Source organism: Varroa jacobsoni, unplaced genomic scaffold, assembly GCF_002532875.2.
Source record: "Varroa jacobsoni isolate VJ856 unplaced genomic scaffold, vjacob_1.0 scaffold_33, whole genome shotgun sequence".
Lineage (NCBI taxonomy): Eukaryota > Metazoa > Arthropoda > Arachnida > Mesostigmata > Varroidae > Varroa > Varroa jacobsoni.
This window is the reverse complement of record NW_019212935.1, coordinates 254,518-274,264: the sequence shown is the minus strand read 5'-3', so window position 1 is coordinate 274,264 and position 19,747 is coordinate 254,518. Positions and strand designations below refer to the sequence as shown.

Here is a 19,747-nt window from a genome sequence, read left to right as displayed (position 1 = left end):
TACCAATATAAACAGACGAAAGCTTCGTTCATGTGCTGCGAAATGACAATATTCATAGTTTAGTTTATCATACTTAATTATTCTTTAAAGAAGCAAGTAAGCGGTCATTAAAGGATATTGTTGAAGCGATTTTGAGCTAATGAAAGACTTAAAATTGTGTTGATGGTTGGTCTATCGCAACATTAGGATTCAGAAATGACGAATACAGGGCCTAGCAAAGATGAGTTTCCTGCAGAACTTAAAGACCGTGTTAAACTGTTCCACGAAAAATTACTGGTTAGTTGTTACGATATTGATAACCTGGTAAAAGGCTTAATTAATTAATTTTATGAAGAGGATTTTTTTACGAAATTTTATAAAAATAGTAGTTTTACGAAGGTAAGTAATACTGTGAATGTTCCACAAGCAAGTTAATACAATTTTATATGTAAAGTTAGCTTATAAATAGAGATAACAATATTGTCACTTATTCGCAAGGCTCCTTTACTATTGTGGTGGATCCTTTCACAATGCAAATAATATCATATCATCGCTGCAATCCAGATGCATCACAGAATGTATTCGTTGGACAGTGTTACTTAAACTTTGCTGCCCAATTTCGTAGTCACTAAATGAATACTAATATAAGTAAAGTGGAAGTTGTAAATCACGACGCGTAGAAACAGAAATAATAACATTTCAAGCGCGACGGGTGGTGGTACGTATTTCAGCTGTATTAGTTCAAACGAAAGAACAACTACGAGGCAGCTTGTAGCGGAGTCAAAAAGTTGTATATCAGAACGTTTATTGCTGCTTTAGGAACTGCGGGAGTGTCTGCAACCACTGCTGAGCAAAACGGGACTCGAACTCAAGGAGTCCTTGGATACCTTGGACAAGGCGAAATTCGATCTGTCGATCTGCTATGGAATGTCGTCTCTTCTATGGGCCTACATGCTTACCCAAGGTACGCACCACGGATATATCTATAGTAACAACAATAAATAAATATTCCTAAGAATAACGTTCTTTGCTGCATAGCTAATGACAAACAGTTGAAAAAACGGAGGAACGTAATATGTCTTTCTGGGGCCACCAGTACTGTGTGCGTGATCACACATACAATAACTACGAGAATCTATACTGACATGCCATATTGTTCATAGGAGAGGATCCAAAGGAAACTTCGTTGAAAATCGAACTAGATCGTATTCGCGAGTACATGGGCCGAGTTAAGGAGATCGAAGACCGTGACAAACGACCGCGAGTCGAAACCGGCGCAGCTAAACGCTTTGTTCGAAATGCTTTGTATCAACAACCTTCGGATGATCACCTGCCTGCAGCAAAGAAACGAAAATTCTAAACCTAACGTGTAATATATAGGAATAAATATATTTCAATATAATATGATGCGATCTGTGTCCTGTTTGTCCCTTTCACAAATTGCAATCATAGATTTAAAAACAAAATATATTTTGATACCTTCTCACGATGGTTACTTTGCGTGTGTACAATTGGGTTTTTGATACTCTTTCGTATATAATTTAGGTATGATCATTATTGGGAAGGGTTGATTCAAAATTAAGGATTTGAGAAGACTCATTAATGATTCAAGTTTCAATCTGTCCCTGGAAACATATCCTTGTGTTCAAATGCATTCCTAATATTCCGAAATCAAAATCAACGAAAACTAAACAAGCATTACTATTGATTACAGGGTATTTATTCTTGATTACAGAGCATTTATTCTACGAAGGAAGTATTTGTTCTTACCAGTCGACCTGTCAATCTTATACAGTGAATGTGGATTTGGTTATATATGTGAATTCAATTTTTTTCACTAAATGACGTCAACAGGAGTAAAAGTAGTGTCTGCAATGAAAGCCGTTGGGGATATCTGCACGGATTTAGTTAGAAAAACATGAAGATATTTATGTGGTATGTAGAGACGGTGTATCTATAATAATTTGTATGTTATTATAGACAAAAATTTATCTTCACAAAAAAAATGATTTCTTGAATAAACTAACTTCATTATGCCTTGTTATTTAATGTACATGTCACATGAAGGGATCGATAGAGTGAGCTTTGGCTTTTTTGCTGTTGGACAGCTTATTTCATCTTTCTATTATTCGGAAAAGACTCAAAGCATTACGATATGACTAGACGTATGTTGGTATTGTAGTGTAGATAGATAATTAGCAAAGTAAATTTTCTTTACCTATTGACATTGTGGCTTTCTTATTGTGGATAAAATACATCGATTAATATCAAGTCCTTAACCGAATTCGTTTTTTACGATATTTATTGATGCAGCCGTTTTAGGAAGCGTTCACCATAACTTTATTATGCGTATGGTTGTATATGCGTTGGCTATATAATTTTTGCAACATTAAGCGTCGACCGGCATATAGTACAAATAATCTTTTAGTTATGGCCCGGAGCCATTTAAATGTGTATGTAATGTTTTAAAATAAAAATGTCACATTTGGAATTTTAGAAAAAAATAGTATATGTCTTTAATATTCTATAATTGAAACAATTCTTTCGGTGCACGCAACAACCCCTCATGCAAATATATAGTTGACAAAATCAGTGAGAGCAATTTCACCTCTTAAATGGATATTATCGATGAGTATCAGCGTTTCTACTGTACCGAGCTTTTCTAATCTTTGAAACATTCAAGCATGAGCTCCATTGCGCAGTTTTCTCGACTACAGCAGTTCCCTGAATAATTCCACATTTGTCATGATCTTACGTACATTTCTTTGCTGATTTCCATGAGACTGCGTTTTTCACTCGGTGCTACTGAGCCGTATATAGATTCCTGTTAAACGTCCTAGTTTTGTCACGCATTCGCTACTGTCTAAGCCCATTTCAATTCTGCCAAATGCAAATCATCGTCTTTTTCGGATGGAGATTTGACTTAGCGTTGGGCTTAAGCATAAGTTTCCAAACGACCCATTTCATTTTCTTACTTCTTATCGCATGGATGCGTTTCTTCTCGTCACTCGTAACAATTTTTTGTAGGAAGTTGTTGTCGCTGCGTATGGCGGGTGCCGAGCGAGATGTTGAAAGGCAGTGAGAAGCTATGTGCTTTTCACTCAGTTCAAGGAGAACCCTTAATTTTTGAGTAAATCTTATACAGTAAAAACAATAATTTTCTTCCTACTTTACAAGCTGATTGCGCAGCATTTTTTTCCAAAATTTCTCTAAATAATCTTCATTGGGGTACATCCTTTAGCTCCAAGGTGCCATCATTGAGTTTTGGAAGTAACCTTTGAGCTGTCTGCTCAAGCATGGAATTCATGTCACAGACGACTCAGATACTTAACACTGCCTCATTAGATATTTTAGTTCGGCAAGAGGCGAAATATAAGGTATTTTTGCTATCACTGTGGAAGCTAAACTCGAAATTAAATTACGCTCATTGCATAATGAAGTTAAACGGTTTTGTAAAAAATAGAGTTTTGCAGTGATTTGTAGAGGTGAACAAGCAGCAGAGAAGTAAGGTAAAAAAAGAATGTCCGAAAAGAAACAATTATTATTTATGTAGTAACCCAATAGTTTTAAATAAAAGAGCAAGTGAAGCACGCGATCCCTCATTCAGTCGTTGCATGTTCGCAGCACAACTAAAACTCTTCCCGCGCGTTCACGCTTGAAGTTAAGCTACTGGGTTACATTACATTTTAAGTTTACGCACGCTGGGTAGCGGAAAAGACCTGATACTTGTGACCCTAAAAAAAAAAGACGTGCTCCTTGAACTTCGTGGCATAAATAATCATTACTGTAGTCTTACTAAATAACGTGTACAAATTCGGTATCAATGCCTAACTCTTACAAAAAAGCGGAACTTCTGAATTGAACCTACTGCACTCAAACACTTTAGAAGTAATCGTAATAAATTAAATTAAATTTGACCCAAGTTTTAACATGACCAACTATTTGTACGTTAATTCAACCCAATATTTTTAAAGAGGGCCTAGATGTTCGTTTCATCCCATAATGATGCTATGGGGTACATCCTCTATTCGTAACAAATGATCAGATAACTTAGAATGTTTACTTAGGTGAACTGTGCCTGCTGGTAGGTTCTTCGCCTACAGCTACCTGAGGGAGAAAACTTGTTCTTCTCAAATATAGACCCTTTCTTATTAGTTTGTTAAACTGGTTTGATTATTCCTTGATGTCTAACTTTTGCGCGATCCCTCTAGCAGATAGCCGGCAAAAGGCAGTGTGTATTCGCAGCACTACTCTGCTCGTTAGATATCCGAAAAGTGTTAATCAAGTAATTAAAGTAAAATCAAAAGCTTATACGGTAGCAACTTTTTTTTGTGACGAACTGTTAGTAGAATTTTATTGGAACAGCTGTAAAATATTTAAACTGTTTCTGATTCCACGTAAAGCACATCTACACGGTAATACTTCCTAAATACCTTTTTATGTCCTCTTAGCTATTGATTTCTGGGGACAATATCGCACATGTATTACATTCCTAGACTAGCTTGTGTTCGTAGATGATATTTACCCTTAACGATATCAACCTGGCGGAGCCCTCCAAAAATTTCCATTGGCTTTGCCATATTTCTGTGCCGCATGAATGATGTAGGAAATCGTTGTCGCCGCAACATTTATTGTTTATATAATACAACTTATGACCTACTACTTTAAAACCGTTGTGTATATAAACAGAATTTCAGTACATCAAGTTACCTGTATTTTTTCACAAGGGACATTCACATTAATTACTCAATGAGTGCAATTAACTTTGCTTTCATAGCTGCTTACATTATTTCTACATAAACATAGAATTTATAAATAATACTTTTTCGAGCTACGTGCCGAGTAAGTTTGGATTGTGCAGACCCAAGACTTACGGTGTAACGTGTTAGATAGGGCCACCGGACGTCACAGAAGTACGTAATTTCTGTCGAAGCTTGACTTTAAAAGAAATTGCAAATGCAGAGTCATTAATGATGAAGCAACGGAAGACAATATAACAACTCTTGATGGTGCATTAGGTTACTCTTGTACTGAAAATGGTTAAATCTAAAACAGGTGAAGCTATGATATTAATGTATTTTATAAATTTTACTATGGGAATAGTGATTCCATTTAAATATGTCGATATTTATTTTGAATAAAGGATAGCACATTCGAAAATAGAAATTATCGTATAGTTTTGCTGACATAATTGAGACGCATTATTTACGACCATGTGTGAGTTAAGTCATTTCTCAAGAATATTAGAGGCGCCGCATAATTAGTGGTTATCAGCATATCATTTGTAATAGATAGAAGAGACAATCGCGCCTTTTGTGTCAAGAATCAAGATAGAAAATAAAGTAGTTCAAGGTAAAAGCCCTGCGGGATAGCGGGTGGGCATGCATCACTTCTACTAAAACTAACATCAGATTTAGCATGAAAAGATCAGTTTTTAGGATAGTTACATATGAAGAAGCACTGAGTGCCGTTCAATATCACATGAATGTCAGAAAACACAAGTAATCAAACTTGGACGTAGCGTGCAGAGTTGCTCTGCGGTAGGGATTTATTGAAGTCAAGATGCTTGAAGTTAAAGCAAGTCCAGCGCGACCGGGTGGACAATTGTTAGGCTTAATACCCTCATGATATTTAAGGAGATTTAGCAAGCGTAAAAATAAATACCATGAAACTGTCTGGATGGGTGCATTTACGAGATTTATATATTTTTTTTCAAAAATTTTTCTTCTTCTCTCAAAAATATTCCTATTGTCACTGCAAAAGCCTTATTTTTCAGTGTTGCGAAGCAACATCCTAGAAAATGGAAATTGAGAACGAATTCTTCATAATCAATGGTACCGGCCATGGTCATTGTAGTTAGGCTTTTGTAGTGACACTTTTTAGTCAAAAGACGAGCTTACAAACTCACAGTGGAACTCGTAAAGCATTAATTGCGCTTTTGAGATACTGATTGGGTCAAGTGTCCTTAAAGGTGATGTTACTATTTGTAAATCGATATGACACGTTTCGCAGTTACGCTCTATTACGCCACACATTTGGCCACTGGCAAGCCGTAAATTATTTAAACCAGCTTTTGGTACAACAGTTAGTGTTATCGTGATACAAATGAACTTACTAATGTATGTCGTACGATTCGCAAGAATTATCAAATGGAAGCAAACAGCGTATCTTCTGGCAATGGCAGTGGCGTTGTTGGCAGAGCAGTGATGGACATCAATCAGTGTCACTATTTTGTTAAATATTACGACATGGTGTCCGGATCAACGGGTGTGATCTGCTGATGACCTATCATTCTTTCAGAGAGCTACATTGCAGAAATGAAATTTGAGTTAATGGAGATATTTGTCTAATATTACGGGAATACGTTATTTGTTGTAATACATAATATCCTAGATATATCATCCTAGATTATATTATATATTGAGTTGTCTTGCGTAGGAAAACCGCCTGGGTAATAGGGAATAAAACTTTTTTCTTTGGGTATTTTTAACATGAGATTTGTCGCTTTACGTCGTTGGAGCTCTGGGAAATTTAGTTCGGAAGTTACAGCTAGAAATCCAAAAGATCCCATAGGCGAGAGCGGCAGTCACTGAGAGATCTCGACGTTAAGCTTTCGAACTGGCAGTGAATCATTATGTCAAGTTTATGTCGGCGAGGCTTTTTCGTGCACTTAAAAGTACAAATATTCAACTGTATCCCGATTGCCCGGCTTGCGAACAGTCGACAAACTCAAGCCAAGGCAAGCTTTCCTTTTTTTCTCTAGTTCGTAGATTTACATCGCTATCACACGTGTGTCGCGCTTCAAATATTAAAGCTTTTAGATTGGTGCCTGCTTTACCCTTTCCCGCGCATAGTAGCATCAATGGATGTCAGTGTCGATGTCCGCGCAAATAACTACAGCTTCTTTCCTATAGGGACACCACCAACGTCACCACCCTGTTCGCCTTCTCTCACTCGTTCTTCGTATTCCGCTCCTCCTCCCCTGTTCCTCCCAACTACGTTTTACCTACTGACCCTCCTTTCGCCCCGATAGCACCCACAGACTCAACTCGTTCTGACTTCCCTTTTGCTCCTTGTGCTAATGCTATAGCGTGGACAGCGGCGAAAGCCACGGCGACGACAGAGAGCTACGGTGCGTGGCAGCATTCAGCGACTACAGAAAGCCTTCCCTGCTCAATTGTTTGAGTTTCTCCTAGAATACGCTCTCACTCAGCTTTCATTGACCGAACACGGCTGGTCGCCTGTACGTCGGGCACCACCTAACAAGTCCGGTATAAGTGACCACTTGCTGCAGTATCGTCGCCGGCTTATCCACTGGCAGGTGTTCAGTTGTCCGTTGACCTGTGCCAGTTTAGAATTCAGACTTCGTTTGAAAGTTTCATATCCTCGAGGGCCCTTTCAATTTTCAACAGTAACTGCGGCAGCGCGACCCTGGCTGAAACAACGTCCAATGTTGTCTTTACTAAACATCAGGAACAAACCAGGCGGCTAACTATGGCCTTCTTTGAGGTAAGCAGATCAAGAAGGAGAATATTGATTCATTGAGAGCACTTAACTATAATTCTTAGGAACTGAATTAAGCCGCCAGTCGCGCATTGTGGCATCCAGTCAAAAAGTACAGTCAGGTACAGTGTAAGTGTTTTGTAAGTTTTGTGACAGCGTTTGTGTAAGTATCAGCCGAATGGCGACTGTCAAAAATTCTGGGACTCAAACAAGAGTGAATTTTGGCGGCGGATGTCTGCGGTGGCTGTTTGCTGGATGGTTTACGATATCAGTCAGTGATTTGATGACAAGTGTTAGACAGCAGCCATCACTTACGCCCATCCTCTGCAACTCAGGTCTTCTTTGAACAAACGTTCCAATCCCTTGACGACCTCTCCGATTGCTTGTCGTCTGTCACGCGTCCTTAGAAATAATTGCTAATGACGTGTTGGTTGTTCTGCGAGTGATTGGCAAAATTATTAGAATGGAACGTTAACGACAAATACTACGGTAGATAGGATATTAGCACACTAGATCCCGACAAAAATCGTCAAAGTCGCTCTCATACATAAAAGTCTCGAGACCATGAATACTCATACAAGCACAATACACAGATTATGTCCCTCGAGTGCTCGTATTCATCTGTAGTTGATTTCCAAAGAGCATATACACAGGACACTGACAAAAGAGTAGCCAAACAATATAATATATTTAGTCACGCAATAGGATCGACCGGCCGATCGATCGCTCTCATGAGTATTTTTTCCTCCCTACTACAGATTTTCTAATATGTCGACTGTTTTGACTTTAAACTTGAAACCAATTTTTCATGCGGGCAGTGTCGAGTGATCGCTTGCCGCCGGCACTACTTAAACCCACAAAGTGGTTTCACGTTTCATGCGACGACGCTCCTCTCTCATATTCGGACATGACAGCAGCGGATTCAATGGCCGCTGCGGGCCACGGCACAGCACGACAAAATATGCGACCTCTTCTTCCACGATACAAGTACTCAACTCGTTGACAATTCTATAAGAGCCTCCAACACTATATGTACATCCTCTCTTCTGGGCTCAGTAAACACACTAAACCGCCAACATTATATAAGGCTATATCATAGCTATACTTGTACGCTACACATTCGCATGTATCTGTGAAAAGTTATTATACTTCCTCTTATCCTTTTCATTACTACGGTCACTACGCCTAATGGTGTCACGGCCTTGCTATTCAAGCAGTGTAAAGGCTATATTGTTTTCAGTCAGTAAAACTTAAATGTCACTAAATGCTCTTGATAGTCACGTGTCCAAATGAATGCTATTTATGAAGTTGTCCGTCAAGAAATTTAATATTCAGTGGTGAGACTATAAACGTAGACAGCCTGCAAAGAACAAAGACGATGCTGAAGTTAAGTGAATATCGACTTATACGTCTGTCAAGTGAAATTGAAGAACGTTTATCAATTCCAGGTTGGTAGTAAATGTGACCAAGGTCTATCTATATGACGATATATAATGATATTTTTTACTACAGTAGTTGGTTACTTGAATAACTATCAAGTTGGTAGCAGACTGAACTTCTTATATTAGCTATCTAATACCCTTTGAAACTGCTACAAACGTTTTCGACCTCATTTGAACATAATTCAGATCTCTTTGCGGATAAAAAACATATTCCCAAAAAATGTGACTTTTTGTAATTTCATGATTTCATAAGGTATTTGTACAAAAGCCAAGGTTGAACCTGTACACATAAGGTGGGCGATAAGTCACGAGATATTTTTGCCTCGTTCTATATAAGTCGGCTAGTTTCATTTTGTTTTCTATGTTTTTGCCTAGTGTATCAGTGAATGAAAGTGGAAGCGTAGATGGGGAAACCATAGAAAGTCTCCTCTGCCAAATGTATTTCATGAATTCTGGGCATGTATTGTATAGAGGAACTAGCAGTAAAACTTTCAGGTGTTGAACTGTACGGTAAAACTTTGAATTACTTCTGTAAGCAGGGGTAACATATATGGAAGCTGTGCAAATATGAAAGACGATAGCGTGCAAAAAAACCTTAATTATATTTACGAAGCCATGAAGACCACATAGGTTATTTTTCTTTATAAATGTTGCGTGATGTTACTTGCAATGCATTTTTTTTTATTTTGCACGTGAGTACATAAATCAAAAGCAAAACTTTATTTTTCTCATACACCCGACTGTAATTCTAGCATTTAAGATTACTTAGAAGAACTGGAGAAATCGCAAGAAACTCAATATTGTGTCTTTGACTTTTTGTTACTTAAGTTGATGCTTACCTTTAAGTTTGTGCTACATAGCAGACCAATAGGCTCAAGTTACGTCATTTTAATATACTAAAAGATGTCTCAGTGACAATGCAGCGCTAACGTGCTTGCCTATTAAACTTAGGGGTACATGCTGGTCGAAGTTCAAACCCGTATGCGGATACGCTTCGTTTCGGGCTGGAAGCCAGCCTTCTCAGACAATATCTAACGGTTTAAATACCAGACAAAAAAACTTAAAATATTTATTTAATATACTTAAAGGTAAGCTATTATTTCCATCCGCATGCTCATCTATATTTTTTTTTGGAAATAGGAATTTCAGCTCCGAACCGAAGCATAATTTCTGTAAAACACTTATGCATTAAAAAACTGCCTTAGACACAAAACTATCGTCCGGTATTTTTTTTACACCATTCGGTTATCCTCTTTGTCGGACAAATCCTTAGAATCACCTCTTCAATATAGCATCAAAGACCTGCCCCACTAGAGGGATTAGCCGGGCTGGGTCCTGATAAACTTATTTAGGTGTTTCCTAACAGACCTATTAAATGGCATGGCGATCTAGCAAGCAGCTCTTAACACCTTATTGTATTCTTTTTGAATTGATAAGTACTGTTATTTATATTTTTCCCGGTGGTTTATTTTTTGGCAGTCACTTTTCCAACGTTAATATTTTAAACAGCGTCGCTGGGTCCTTATTGTGTCATGTTTGCAGCAGCAATGCACTCGAAGATATACACATTATCTATCTAGACCAGGCCGCTCCTCCTCATCGTCAGGTAGTTAGTTTTTACCAAATGAGTGAATCTCTCCGTTTAACTTGTCTTTTTAAGCTTAAGCCCACAGGCCACAAACTCCACGGGACTTCATTTGCCAAAACCATTGTGACATTCAGTAATCGCAGACCTTCAACGTCTTGAGACACTAGTTCTTAACTTGTTTTTTTTTAACATCAGAATGCATTATTATAGAGCATATGGCTCCTATCGAAAATTTCTATCTTTAAAAACATTTTTTATACTTAATCTTTTTCTGTTTGAGCTTTTGATATAACGAGCGTAAGTCCTCATTTCTCAGCGTGTAGCAAATCGTCTTCTCTTAAGAATTCCCACACACTCCTACAAGCCTTTGATTAAACAGTAGACTGCTATATAAGCTATAGCATATATAAAAATATAATTTACTGAAGTCGTACATTCTTTCTAAATATAGCACTACTCGTACTTATTTGGAAATACATCTGTTATTTACAAACCTTTGACCAACTAACTATAGAAAGCTGAAGTTGCGAATAAAAAATTGAATTGCCTAAAAAGAAGTGTCACAAGAGTGGTGCAGCTGAATTGGTTACTAGCAAAATAAACATTTTAGGCTTAGACTACATAGAACTCTATATGAATCATGTACATATATGTTCTCTCACTCGAACAAAGACAAGGGTACGATGATTGTGCTAACGGAAGCGAACAGTGTTATTCTGCGTGTTCTTGAAAATAAGTCCACATTAATTTTTAATGCACCTTGAACTTTATTCACATGGTACTATAACACACTTGCTATTTTTTTATACCAGCTGAGGTCCACGAACAATTTTGATTTTTGCTAATGTCGAAATCAAAAATAAAAATGCGAAAAAACCAATAGCACACTAACATCATATCCACATAAACTTATGTAATAAACAACACGCGTTTTAACGCTCACATCTGACACACAAAATTTTTCTATTTACACAGACTTACTAGCTCAATTATTTATAAACACCGACGACCGAGCTTATCAAACACTGCCTTCTCGCAGCCACGTCTTTGTTACAACTGTTCCACCCGCAGTGTAATTTTGGTTACCTAAAGATACTCAATAACATCGTGACCTTGGGAACATAACAAAAAGTGGTGAACCTCTCTTAAACCGAGGCAGCGGCCATGGCCTCATCAGGCCGTCGTATACCTTGTTTATCGTCTGAAAGGACGCTTTCGAGCTTGAGACGAGGGGCCACATTCATCGCGCTTAATTCCTGGCAAAGAAGCTTGAATGCGTACGGCATTTTGACTGTGCACATGGCTTGCGACGACTTACAGCATTGACACCACCTAGTAAATAATTAAGCGAGGCAAAGGTAATATGTTTAAAATGTTTGCTTTACAGCTAACAGTTAATAACGACACGTATTTTGAGCCTGATAGCTTTTCTAGCGTTAATCGCCACCCGTTTAACTTATCCCATAGAATAAGGCTACTTAGTTGAACTCAAATAAACAGCATATGGTTGCTTTAACCCTAAGAAAACTAAAAATAACTTACTTAAGGAAGCCGATCAGCCCACAGGTGTTGCAGATATCTACTTCAGTAGCATCCGAACTGAACATCAGACGTTCACGCATCAGCATAGCTGCACCGTGTCCAATCAAACAGTCTCTTTCCATTTCTCCTAAGCGCAAACCGCCGTCACGTGAGCGACCTTCGGTGGGTTGCCTCGTTAGCACAGCTCGAGGGCCTCGGGCACGAGCATGCATTTTGTCCTGCACCATATGCTTTAGTCGCTGATAGTAACAAGTACCCCTAGCAAATAAAACAAGGCGGCTATTATCTCCTATTTATTCTTGAAGTTTTTATTCGTATCTTTGATATCAGATATGTTCTACATGAAACACACTATTTCTTTTATTTACCTGTAAATATATGCTTGCATAGGCTGTCCGTTTACTCCGCTGGTAAGTATGTCCTTGCCCTGATAGTGAAAGCCATAACTCTTCAATATCTCACCCATTTCCTCACAGGTGACATGATCACCTTCCGACTTATTTTCAAATGCCGTCGCGTCCTGCAAACGACCTGAAAGGGCAGCTGCCTTACCTCCAAGAATTTCTATCATTTTCCCAACTGTCATTCGGGATGGAAATCCGTGAGGGTTCATAATAATATCGGGCACGATTCCCTGATCATCAAAGGGCATATCCTCTTGATTCACTATAAGGCCAACGACGCCCTTTTGACCATGTCTTGAACTAAATTTATCACCGATTTCTGGCTTTCGCGTCTGACTGATTACAACCTTGAACAGTGTTTCACCTTCAGCGTTTACCGTCATCATCACACGATCGATTTGCGCTGGAACATTTCCTTGATATCTGTGGGAAAAGTGAAGTACAAGGTAAAATCGACATGATGAAACAATCGAGAAATTACAACGAGTGTGCTGGTAAGAGCAGAAATTCTGATCAGTGGTTTTCAAAATTTGAATTAGAGTTCAACCGCACTTACTCAACCTATTGGCAACGCAGGCCTTTACCTGAGGGGCATTTCTTGATATTCGACAGGCTGTCCAGGGTCGAGAGTAGCCGCTCCTCCAGCTGGAATATGCCTGTTGATAAGCACCTGCCCTTTTACAACTGTTTCCCCAACCATGACTATGCCATCATAGTCAAGGCACTCGTGCTCAAAAATTGGCTTGCGTGTCACTGCGTCAACTAAAGGACCCATAATCTTGTCAACAGCCATATTTGGATAACGTCTGAGTTGACATTTTTGTGAAGTCACCACACGGCATTCACCTGTAAAATATTGTGCTTTCGCCTGTACAACTAAATTCTCAATTTTACGGAACTCGTCTACATGTCGAACATATATGCAAGCAATAACTGCAAAGATTTTCAATTTTATGGCGAAGTCTTCTCTGATAATAATTATAAGAATAAAATATATGTATGTACCTTAGAAAGCAACTATGTTAAGCTTACCAAAGCCTCTTTCCATTGAGTATTTATTCATTACGATGGCGTCTTCTATATCATATCCAGAGTAGCTCATTACAGCTAATGATACGTTTTGCCCGGCCGGCATCTGATCGAAATTAATTAGCTTTATCGCGCGTGTCGTACCCAACGGCCTCTGTGGGTAGATCATGTTGTACTGTAATGTGTCGATCCGTTGCTGTTGATTAAAGCCTAGCACACCTATCGCTTGTTTACCTGTGTCAAAAATAGTATCGAAACAGCATGTAATTTTAAATTTGGGATACGAGGGAGTATAATTGTTTTTATTCTATTACAAAATGAAACTTTAGAAATTCGCCAGTGAAAACGTGAGATGTGTTTAGATAAGGTGCATACCAGCGTGAAGTCTATAGAGATAATAACAAAGAAAAAAAAGGAAATAAAAACTAGATAAACATGACTTCTCTGCACTTGTGTTTCAATAATGAAAAGTGAGGCTTTCTTACCCATAGCGCATTGATAGGTGTTCCGAGGACTCTGATTGTGGTGTGGAAATGGAATGATGCCGGCGCAGGCTGAGAGAATAGTAAAGGGAGCAATTTCCAGATGTGTCGTTTTGATTGTGATATCTTTTTCATAAATGGCGATAAGCGCGTCGTTTTCCTCATTTACATCGAGAAACTCTACAAAGCCCATGTCCAGGAAGTCTTGGAAGTTATATATATTGGCTTTGAGGTCGTCCAAATGTTTCTGCGTAACTTTTGGCTGACCATCCTCAACAATGATAAACGGCCTGCAGAAACGACCACCGTCAGTTACAATATACACACAGCGATGTAGATGATTTGGATAAACTGATAAGTAAGGCGACAAGTATCCCTTCCGACGAAATTGCCGAATCTCGTTGATAAGCCTGCGATGATCCTCAACGACGCCTTTAATAACACCGTTGTGGAATACATAGTAGACGTGTGTTTTGCTGAATTCAGCTCCGCATAGTAGTCGAATATCCTGGACTCCCAGCGATATCAGAAAATCGGTGAGATCTGCAGACGAATTGATTGTGATATGAGCCATCAGAGACATATTTTTTACGAGACCGCAAGCCTCACCTTCCGGTGTATCGGATGGACAAAGCATACCAAACTGAGATGGTTGTAGTGACCTCGGTCCAGAGACTTTGCGGGATTTTTCGAAGTGAGAATTTACTCGAGTCATCATACCTGCATATAAATGGAGCAATAATTTGTTACGTCAGTATGTATGTGAATTTTGTTCGTCTATATTATGTCACCAAGTTGCTCTGTTCATACTTTTAAGTTTTAGGAAAAAACTTTCAATAGTATAATTCGTAAGTATATACTAGCATTGCAAACAAGTTGAAAATGTGGTAAATGCATCTTACCTAAGCAGGAGATATAGTTGAGCCTTGACAACACCTGCGTAACGCCAATTGTGTGCATATTGAATCTGCGAATTATCCAGTTGCCAGTCGAGATAGCGTTAATCAGACCTGATGTAATTGTAGAGGGTTTAAAAAATTTAACGATGTCAAACTGAGCAACTCGAACTAGGGGGATTTGCTTGTCGGCCACCAACTTCAAGTCCTGATTAACCTTTTTTAACAGGTCTTCAAACAGCAGCGATATCATCGAACCCGGAAGCTCAATTCGTTTGTTGCCGTAATAGTCGCGATCGTCAATGAAGCGGCGATCATAACGCGCCTGAATGATGCGACGCACCATTAGTGCAAGATAGTGTGCCCGGACAGTCATATTGTAGTCAGGCGATTGAACGGGAATATGGTTGACTACGGATGAAAGTACGGCTTCCCATGCCTTGTCAAGGGGGTCTTCCGCTTTCTGTGGTCCAAACATCCGCTGCTTCATCTTTGCCGCAAGGAATCTCAGTGCTTCTTCCTGAGTAAACACCTTGAGCTTGTGACACTCGACAATCGAGCCCACGAATGCTACTTGGACATTTTCCTCCGTTCCAATCATCTGATGGATGCGCAGGTCATTCTCAATTCCCATAGCGCGAAACATTGCCACAACGGGAATGTCATCAACGAAGCTATTATGCTTAACGTAGAACTTTCCGTTTTTTTCGATTATGTTGGTACGAGATTTTCGTTCGTGTGTTGATGACGTTACCTGACATGAAATGACACCTTTGCTATCTTCGTCAATGAGGATTCGATTGTTGGCCAACTGTTCAGCCATAAGCACGACTCGCTCAACACCCTTGACAACAAAATATCCACCGTGGTCATTGGGGCATTCTTTAAGTTTCGTAAGTTCCCAAGGCTTTTTATTATAAAGTACACATCGTTTGGATTTCAGCATAATTGGAATGCGGCCAATTTCAAGATCGTTCCTAATAACCAGCTCATGACCTCTCTTATACGCGATATCGACGTAAATGGGCGCATAGTATGTCATATCCCGAATACGGCACTGATATGGCGTAGTAGGTGTCACCATGCCAGGGCCTTCGACAATACTTGGAGTCCCAATACGGATATCGGTGTATTCCATATACCAGGTGGGATCGGCCTCCGAGTAAACAATGGCATTGGCTTCTAGGATCTCACGCATTTCCGTTTCGATAAAATAATCGAACGAGGCTATGTGATGATTAACTAGTCCCTACAAGCACAAATATCAGATGCCCTTATTGATATACAGCATTTACAGTCTCTGTTAGAGTAAAAATGACCACTACTTTGATTGAGTTGAATATGAGTGCGTACAAGACTTGCTTTTTTATTCAGTTTATCATCAGATACTGTATTAGAAAGATTACTGTACATAGTTAAGGCACGTTAACTAACAATAGCATAAATCTTAGAAACGATATAGCTCTTAGCAGATAATAATAAACTTATCCACTGTATTAACGTTTCGTATAAACGAGAAAAGTGAACGAACGAAAAAGGGAAGAGTTTTCGAAGTTTGGAGTTTATAGTTCAATACGAGTTAAAGGATAATATACAAGCTAACTTACCTTAGTTTTGAGGAACTCGCGGACGAGTTCGCGCTTATCATCGAGTCGGATACGTTCGTCACCCTTCGAAAGATTTTGGCCCACCATGGCTAACCCAGGCTCAGGCTTAACGAATTCCTGTTTCTACAACAATAAAAAATGTGAGATTCAAGTCATCTTTGACAGTAAACTTTTAAACAGCAACGTCAATTCTGAAGAGGTACTATCCCATCTACAGCTTACAGAACATACAGAATGCCTCGTTACCCAATTTTTGCACATATTCAGCGTTAAAAAGGCCTCACTTCACTGCGGCCAATATATAGTTTCGAATCACACTGCTTCATACACTTATATTTAATTGGAAATAGGTATTTCAAATTATTGTATTGATTAGAAAAGTCATTGTACGCCTGTCTACCTCACTGATAGTGAAGACAGAGTCTCTTAAACTTTTCGACGGCTAGCACTCACTGCTTTGAATTGAACCAGTACACAAACTGATATTTATCGGAAAATATGAGGCCATTTTTGGGTCGAAAGATAGCAAATGCATTTAAATAGGATATCAAACCCTTTGTATCCGTATCTTTATATGATACCTTGGACATTTTGAAATAAATTTCGAACAGGTTTAGTAAATAACCTGTAAAAACGTCGTGCCCCTCTACTTCGGACGAGACGGTTAAGTAAGGTCTAGATCTCACGGAATTTGTAACATTAAGTTACATTAAAAGGCAGAGAAATATTAAAGCCGGTTTTGTCTATATTCATAATATTTTTTACACCGCTCTAGCTAAATGGTACAATGTACAGTGGCCTGGCAACTAGAAAATATTCTAGACATACTTACAATTCTCATCACTTTCGATGTCAGTATTACCAGCTTGCTGCCTATTTAGTTCACTCAACATGGTAACTCTTTCGTCACTGTATAAGTACTTCTTGGCTAACCGAGCGCTAACTATTAGTTTCTGTGTTCGAACAATTTTCAAGGCGCTTAACATGTGTGCTTGTGTTTGTTTTGGCGCTTGAAGCGCCCCCTGGAGGCCCGCTACAATTTGAAGGCTCAATCGAATAAAACGAAACATGGCATCATCAGTCTAGTCAGAGTAACGGAAATAAAAATTTATATAACGAGTCCACTTCCAAAGGCCGAATTAAAAACTCTAGTACTCTCTATAAAAATTTAACTGCCATGCATTATGGATATTTTACTGCTTCCGCAACGTTTTTAATGTTCTCGGTATTTTCTTGCCTACTCTTAACTTACCTATTGTATATGTCTATGTGTCACCTTGTACCACATCCATCGTAAGACAGATAACATTACTCTTTTGTCATGTATACTAACACACCGTTTCTCCATTCTTAAGGTAGTAGACAGATGAATGTTACATATAGAAACCTTTCCTCACAGCGAAAGGGCAATTCCATTGCACGATTAAAAATGCAATTACAACACGAATTACTATCTGAAATGATTGTTTGAGGAGACGTGAACATTGGTCGAGTATTATTGACAACATCTTAATAGCATTCTAAACTGCAACCTATCAAGTCAGGGCGTCGGGGGCGCTTGTGTAGTGTCTTTAAAATCGCACCAGTATTAGATGCACTCAGCTGGGGCTCACAACATATAGAGAGATGCTTTTAGCTATCTATCCTATTGCGTGTAAAGTACTGCGTGCAAAGTTTACATAAGGCTTTCTCAAAATATTACCGTCTTTCTTCAGTCTACGACACAACATGTCTGTGATTCAGGCTATCTTGATAGCGTCAAGCATTGCGCCTTCACAATGTAAACATATCAGGATACTGTTGTCTTAGCTTTAGTGTTTATTTCAAATGTTATCGAAACATGAATCTGCGCAGAATAACTGCATCAATATAATCTTAAGTTCTGCAATTACTTAAAAACTAGTTTTTAAAAATACATAATTTGACGGGCATATAAATTTGAGCACATGGGTCAAATGTACTTGTAATAATTAATCATCTACTCCGTTATACTACCTATTGTAGCTTAGAGGCAACTGCTTTTGGTTGCTGTTGCAATGAGATTAGAATGTGAAGAAAGGTTATACCTCTGTGGCATTTCAATTTTTTCAACTTGAAATTAAAATGAACTATATTAATGCTTCTAACAATATGACACATCAGCAATGCATTGATTACTCAAGGGGTGACGGATAACCTGTGCTGCTTAACAACAGCCATTTAATAAAAATCTATACCATGAAGTTTAAAATATACAAAAAATCTATTAACGTAAAGCTATTTTATGGGGTTTTCTGTACGAAATACACCATTCCATCTTTTATATATATGTATACATAGACGCCAAGATTCCAATGGTTTGAATACCATTTGCAGTGATTGCGTTTGGCGATGTTATTAGCAAGGATTGTGTCCCAGGCTTCGGTGCTTACACCAGACTAACGAGAACAACCTGTGCAGCAAACTGCTATGGAGCCTGCATATCAAGAGATCCATGCAGAAGATGATATGACCACAAACGGCCCTAAAAGCTAGGAAAGAGGAGAACAGAAAGAGTCGATGATGGCTGCAAGAACACAATAACAGCCTTGCATCATAGTGACACGTACATAAAACTGACTATCGAAAAATCACCGTGACTTCTGTGAACGTAACTGGATGAGGAACCATTACCAGTTCATTAGCTAGTTAATGAGCGGCCAACTGCACAGGCCAACAGGTTGACCCTAAATTTTAAAATGGCTCAGCTCATCCAGTTCTGCTCTGACTAACTGAACCTTTTTGTTGGAAGTTTATACAATCCACTGAACGACCTTTTCAGAAGGGATCATGACACATGTTCGTCTGCATGCGGCAGGTATTGCGTATACATATATAAAGAAGTGAAATTTACCGTCGAATGTCTGCAAAATGGTGTCTTCTAAATTCGTATCATCTTGAGCGAAACATGGTTTCCAATGAATATTTCAATATATGTCCTCTTCACTCCATCGTCATTGTACAACATAATTGCAAAACAACACAAATCAAGATGGCTGTCTGCATTTTTTTGCTGAACAGCGTACCTTAAGGCTTCTACAAATCAATATATTGGGCTGTTAGCCGTTCGTTTACGGTTAACACAAAGGCATTTTTATCGATGAATGGGTATAGGTCAAAGAAGATTCCTACGCAGGGTAACTTTAGGAGCGTTCATAGGGTAATATAAAGTTAATATACTTTTTATATTCTTTTTCGTGCACGAATTAAGTAGCTAGCATGAAAAGATCCATTCGACGTAAAAACGGGTCTAAAAT

The 19,747-nt window shown here is 38.7% G+C and overlaps 3 protein-coding genes across 7 annotated transcripts in view; 2 read left to right on the top strand and 1 right to left on the bottom strand.

Moving 5' to 3' along the window:
• The first annotated feature begins 24 nt into the window (after positions 1 to 24).
• Rrp47 (Ribosomal RNA processing 47) lies at positions 25 to 1,386 on the top strand. The gene is made up of 3 exons (XM_022831757.2): positions 25 to 276; positions 799 to 943; positions 1,143 to 1,386. Exons 1-3 carry the CDS (start codon positions 196 to 198, stop codon positions 1,337 to 1,339), a joined length of 423 nt encoding a protein of 140 aa, XP_022687492.1. The 5' UTR covers positions 25 to 195; the 3' UTR covers positions 1,340 to 1,386.
• A 4,101-nt stretch (positions 1,387 to 5,487) lies between these two features.
• Arms (Ankyrin repeat-rich membrane spanning) overlaps positions 5,488 to 19,747 on the top strand; it is a 32,543-nt gene continuing 18,283 nt past the window's right edge. For 2 of the 5 annotated variants that reach the window (XM_022831520.2, XM_022831515.2), the window contains exon 1: positions 5,497 to 7,488. In XM_022831520.2, coding sequence (XP_022687255.1) covers positions 7,474 to 7,488 — 15 coding nt within the window. In that variant the 5' untranslated portion in view covers positions 5,497 to 7,473. Of the gene's footprint in view, positions 7,489 to 8,300; positions 8,931 to 19,747 lie in introns of all 5 variants that reach the window. The other 3 variants (XM_022831527.2, XM_022831502.2, XM_022831509.2) reach the window with 3 other exon arrangements.
• Polr3B (RNA polymerase III subunit RpIII128) lies at positions 11,260 to 17,556 on the bottom strand. The gene is made up of 9 exons (XM_022831563.2): positions 17,305 to 17,556; positions 16,473 to 16,595; positions 14,872 to 16,114; positions 13,973 to 14,689; positions 13,491 to 13,721; positions 13,043 to 13,304; positions 12,423 to 12,881; positions 12,055 to 12,312; positions 11,260 to 11,844 (listed from the first exon to the last, which is right to left on the bottom strand). The coding sequence occupies exons 1-9, from the start codon at positions 17,311 to 17,313 to the stop codon at positions 11,658 to 11,660; spliced, it is 3,489 nt and encodes a 1,162-aa protein (XP_022687298.1). The 5' UTR covers positions 17,314 to 17,556; the 3' UTR covers positions 11,260 to 11,657.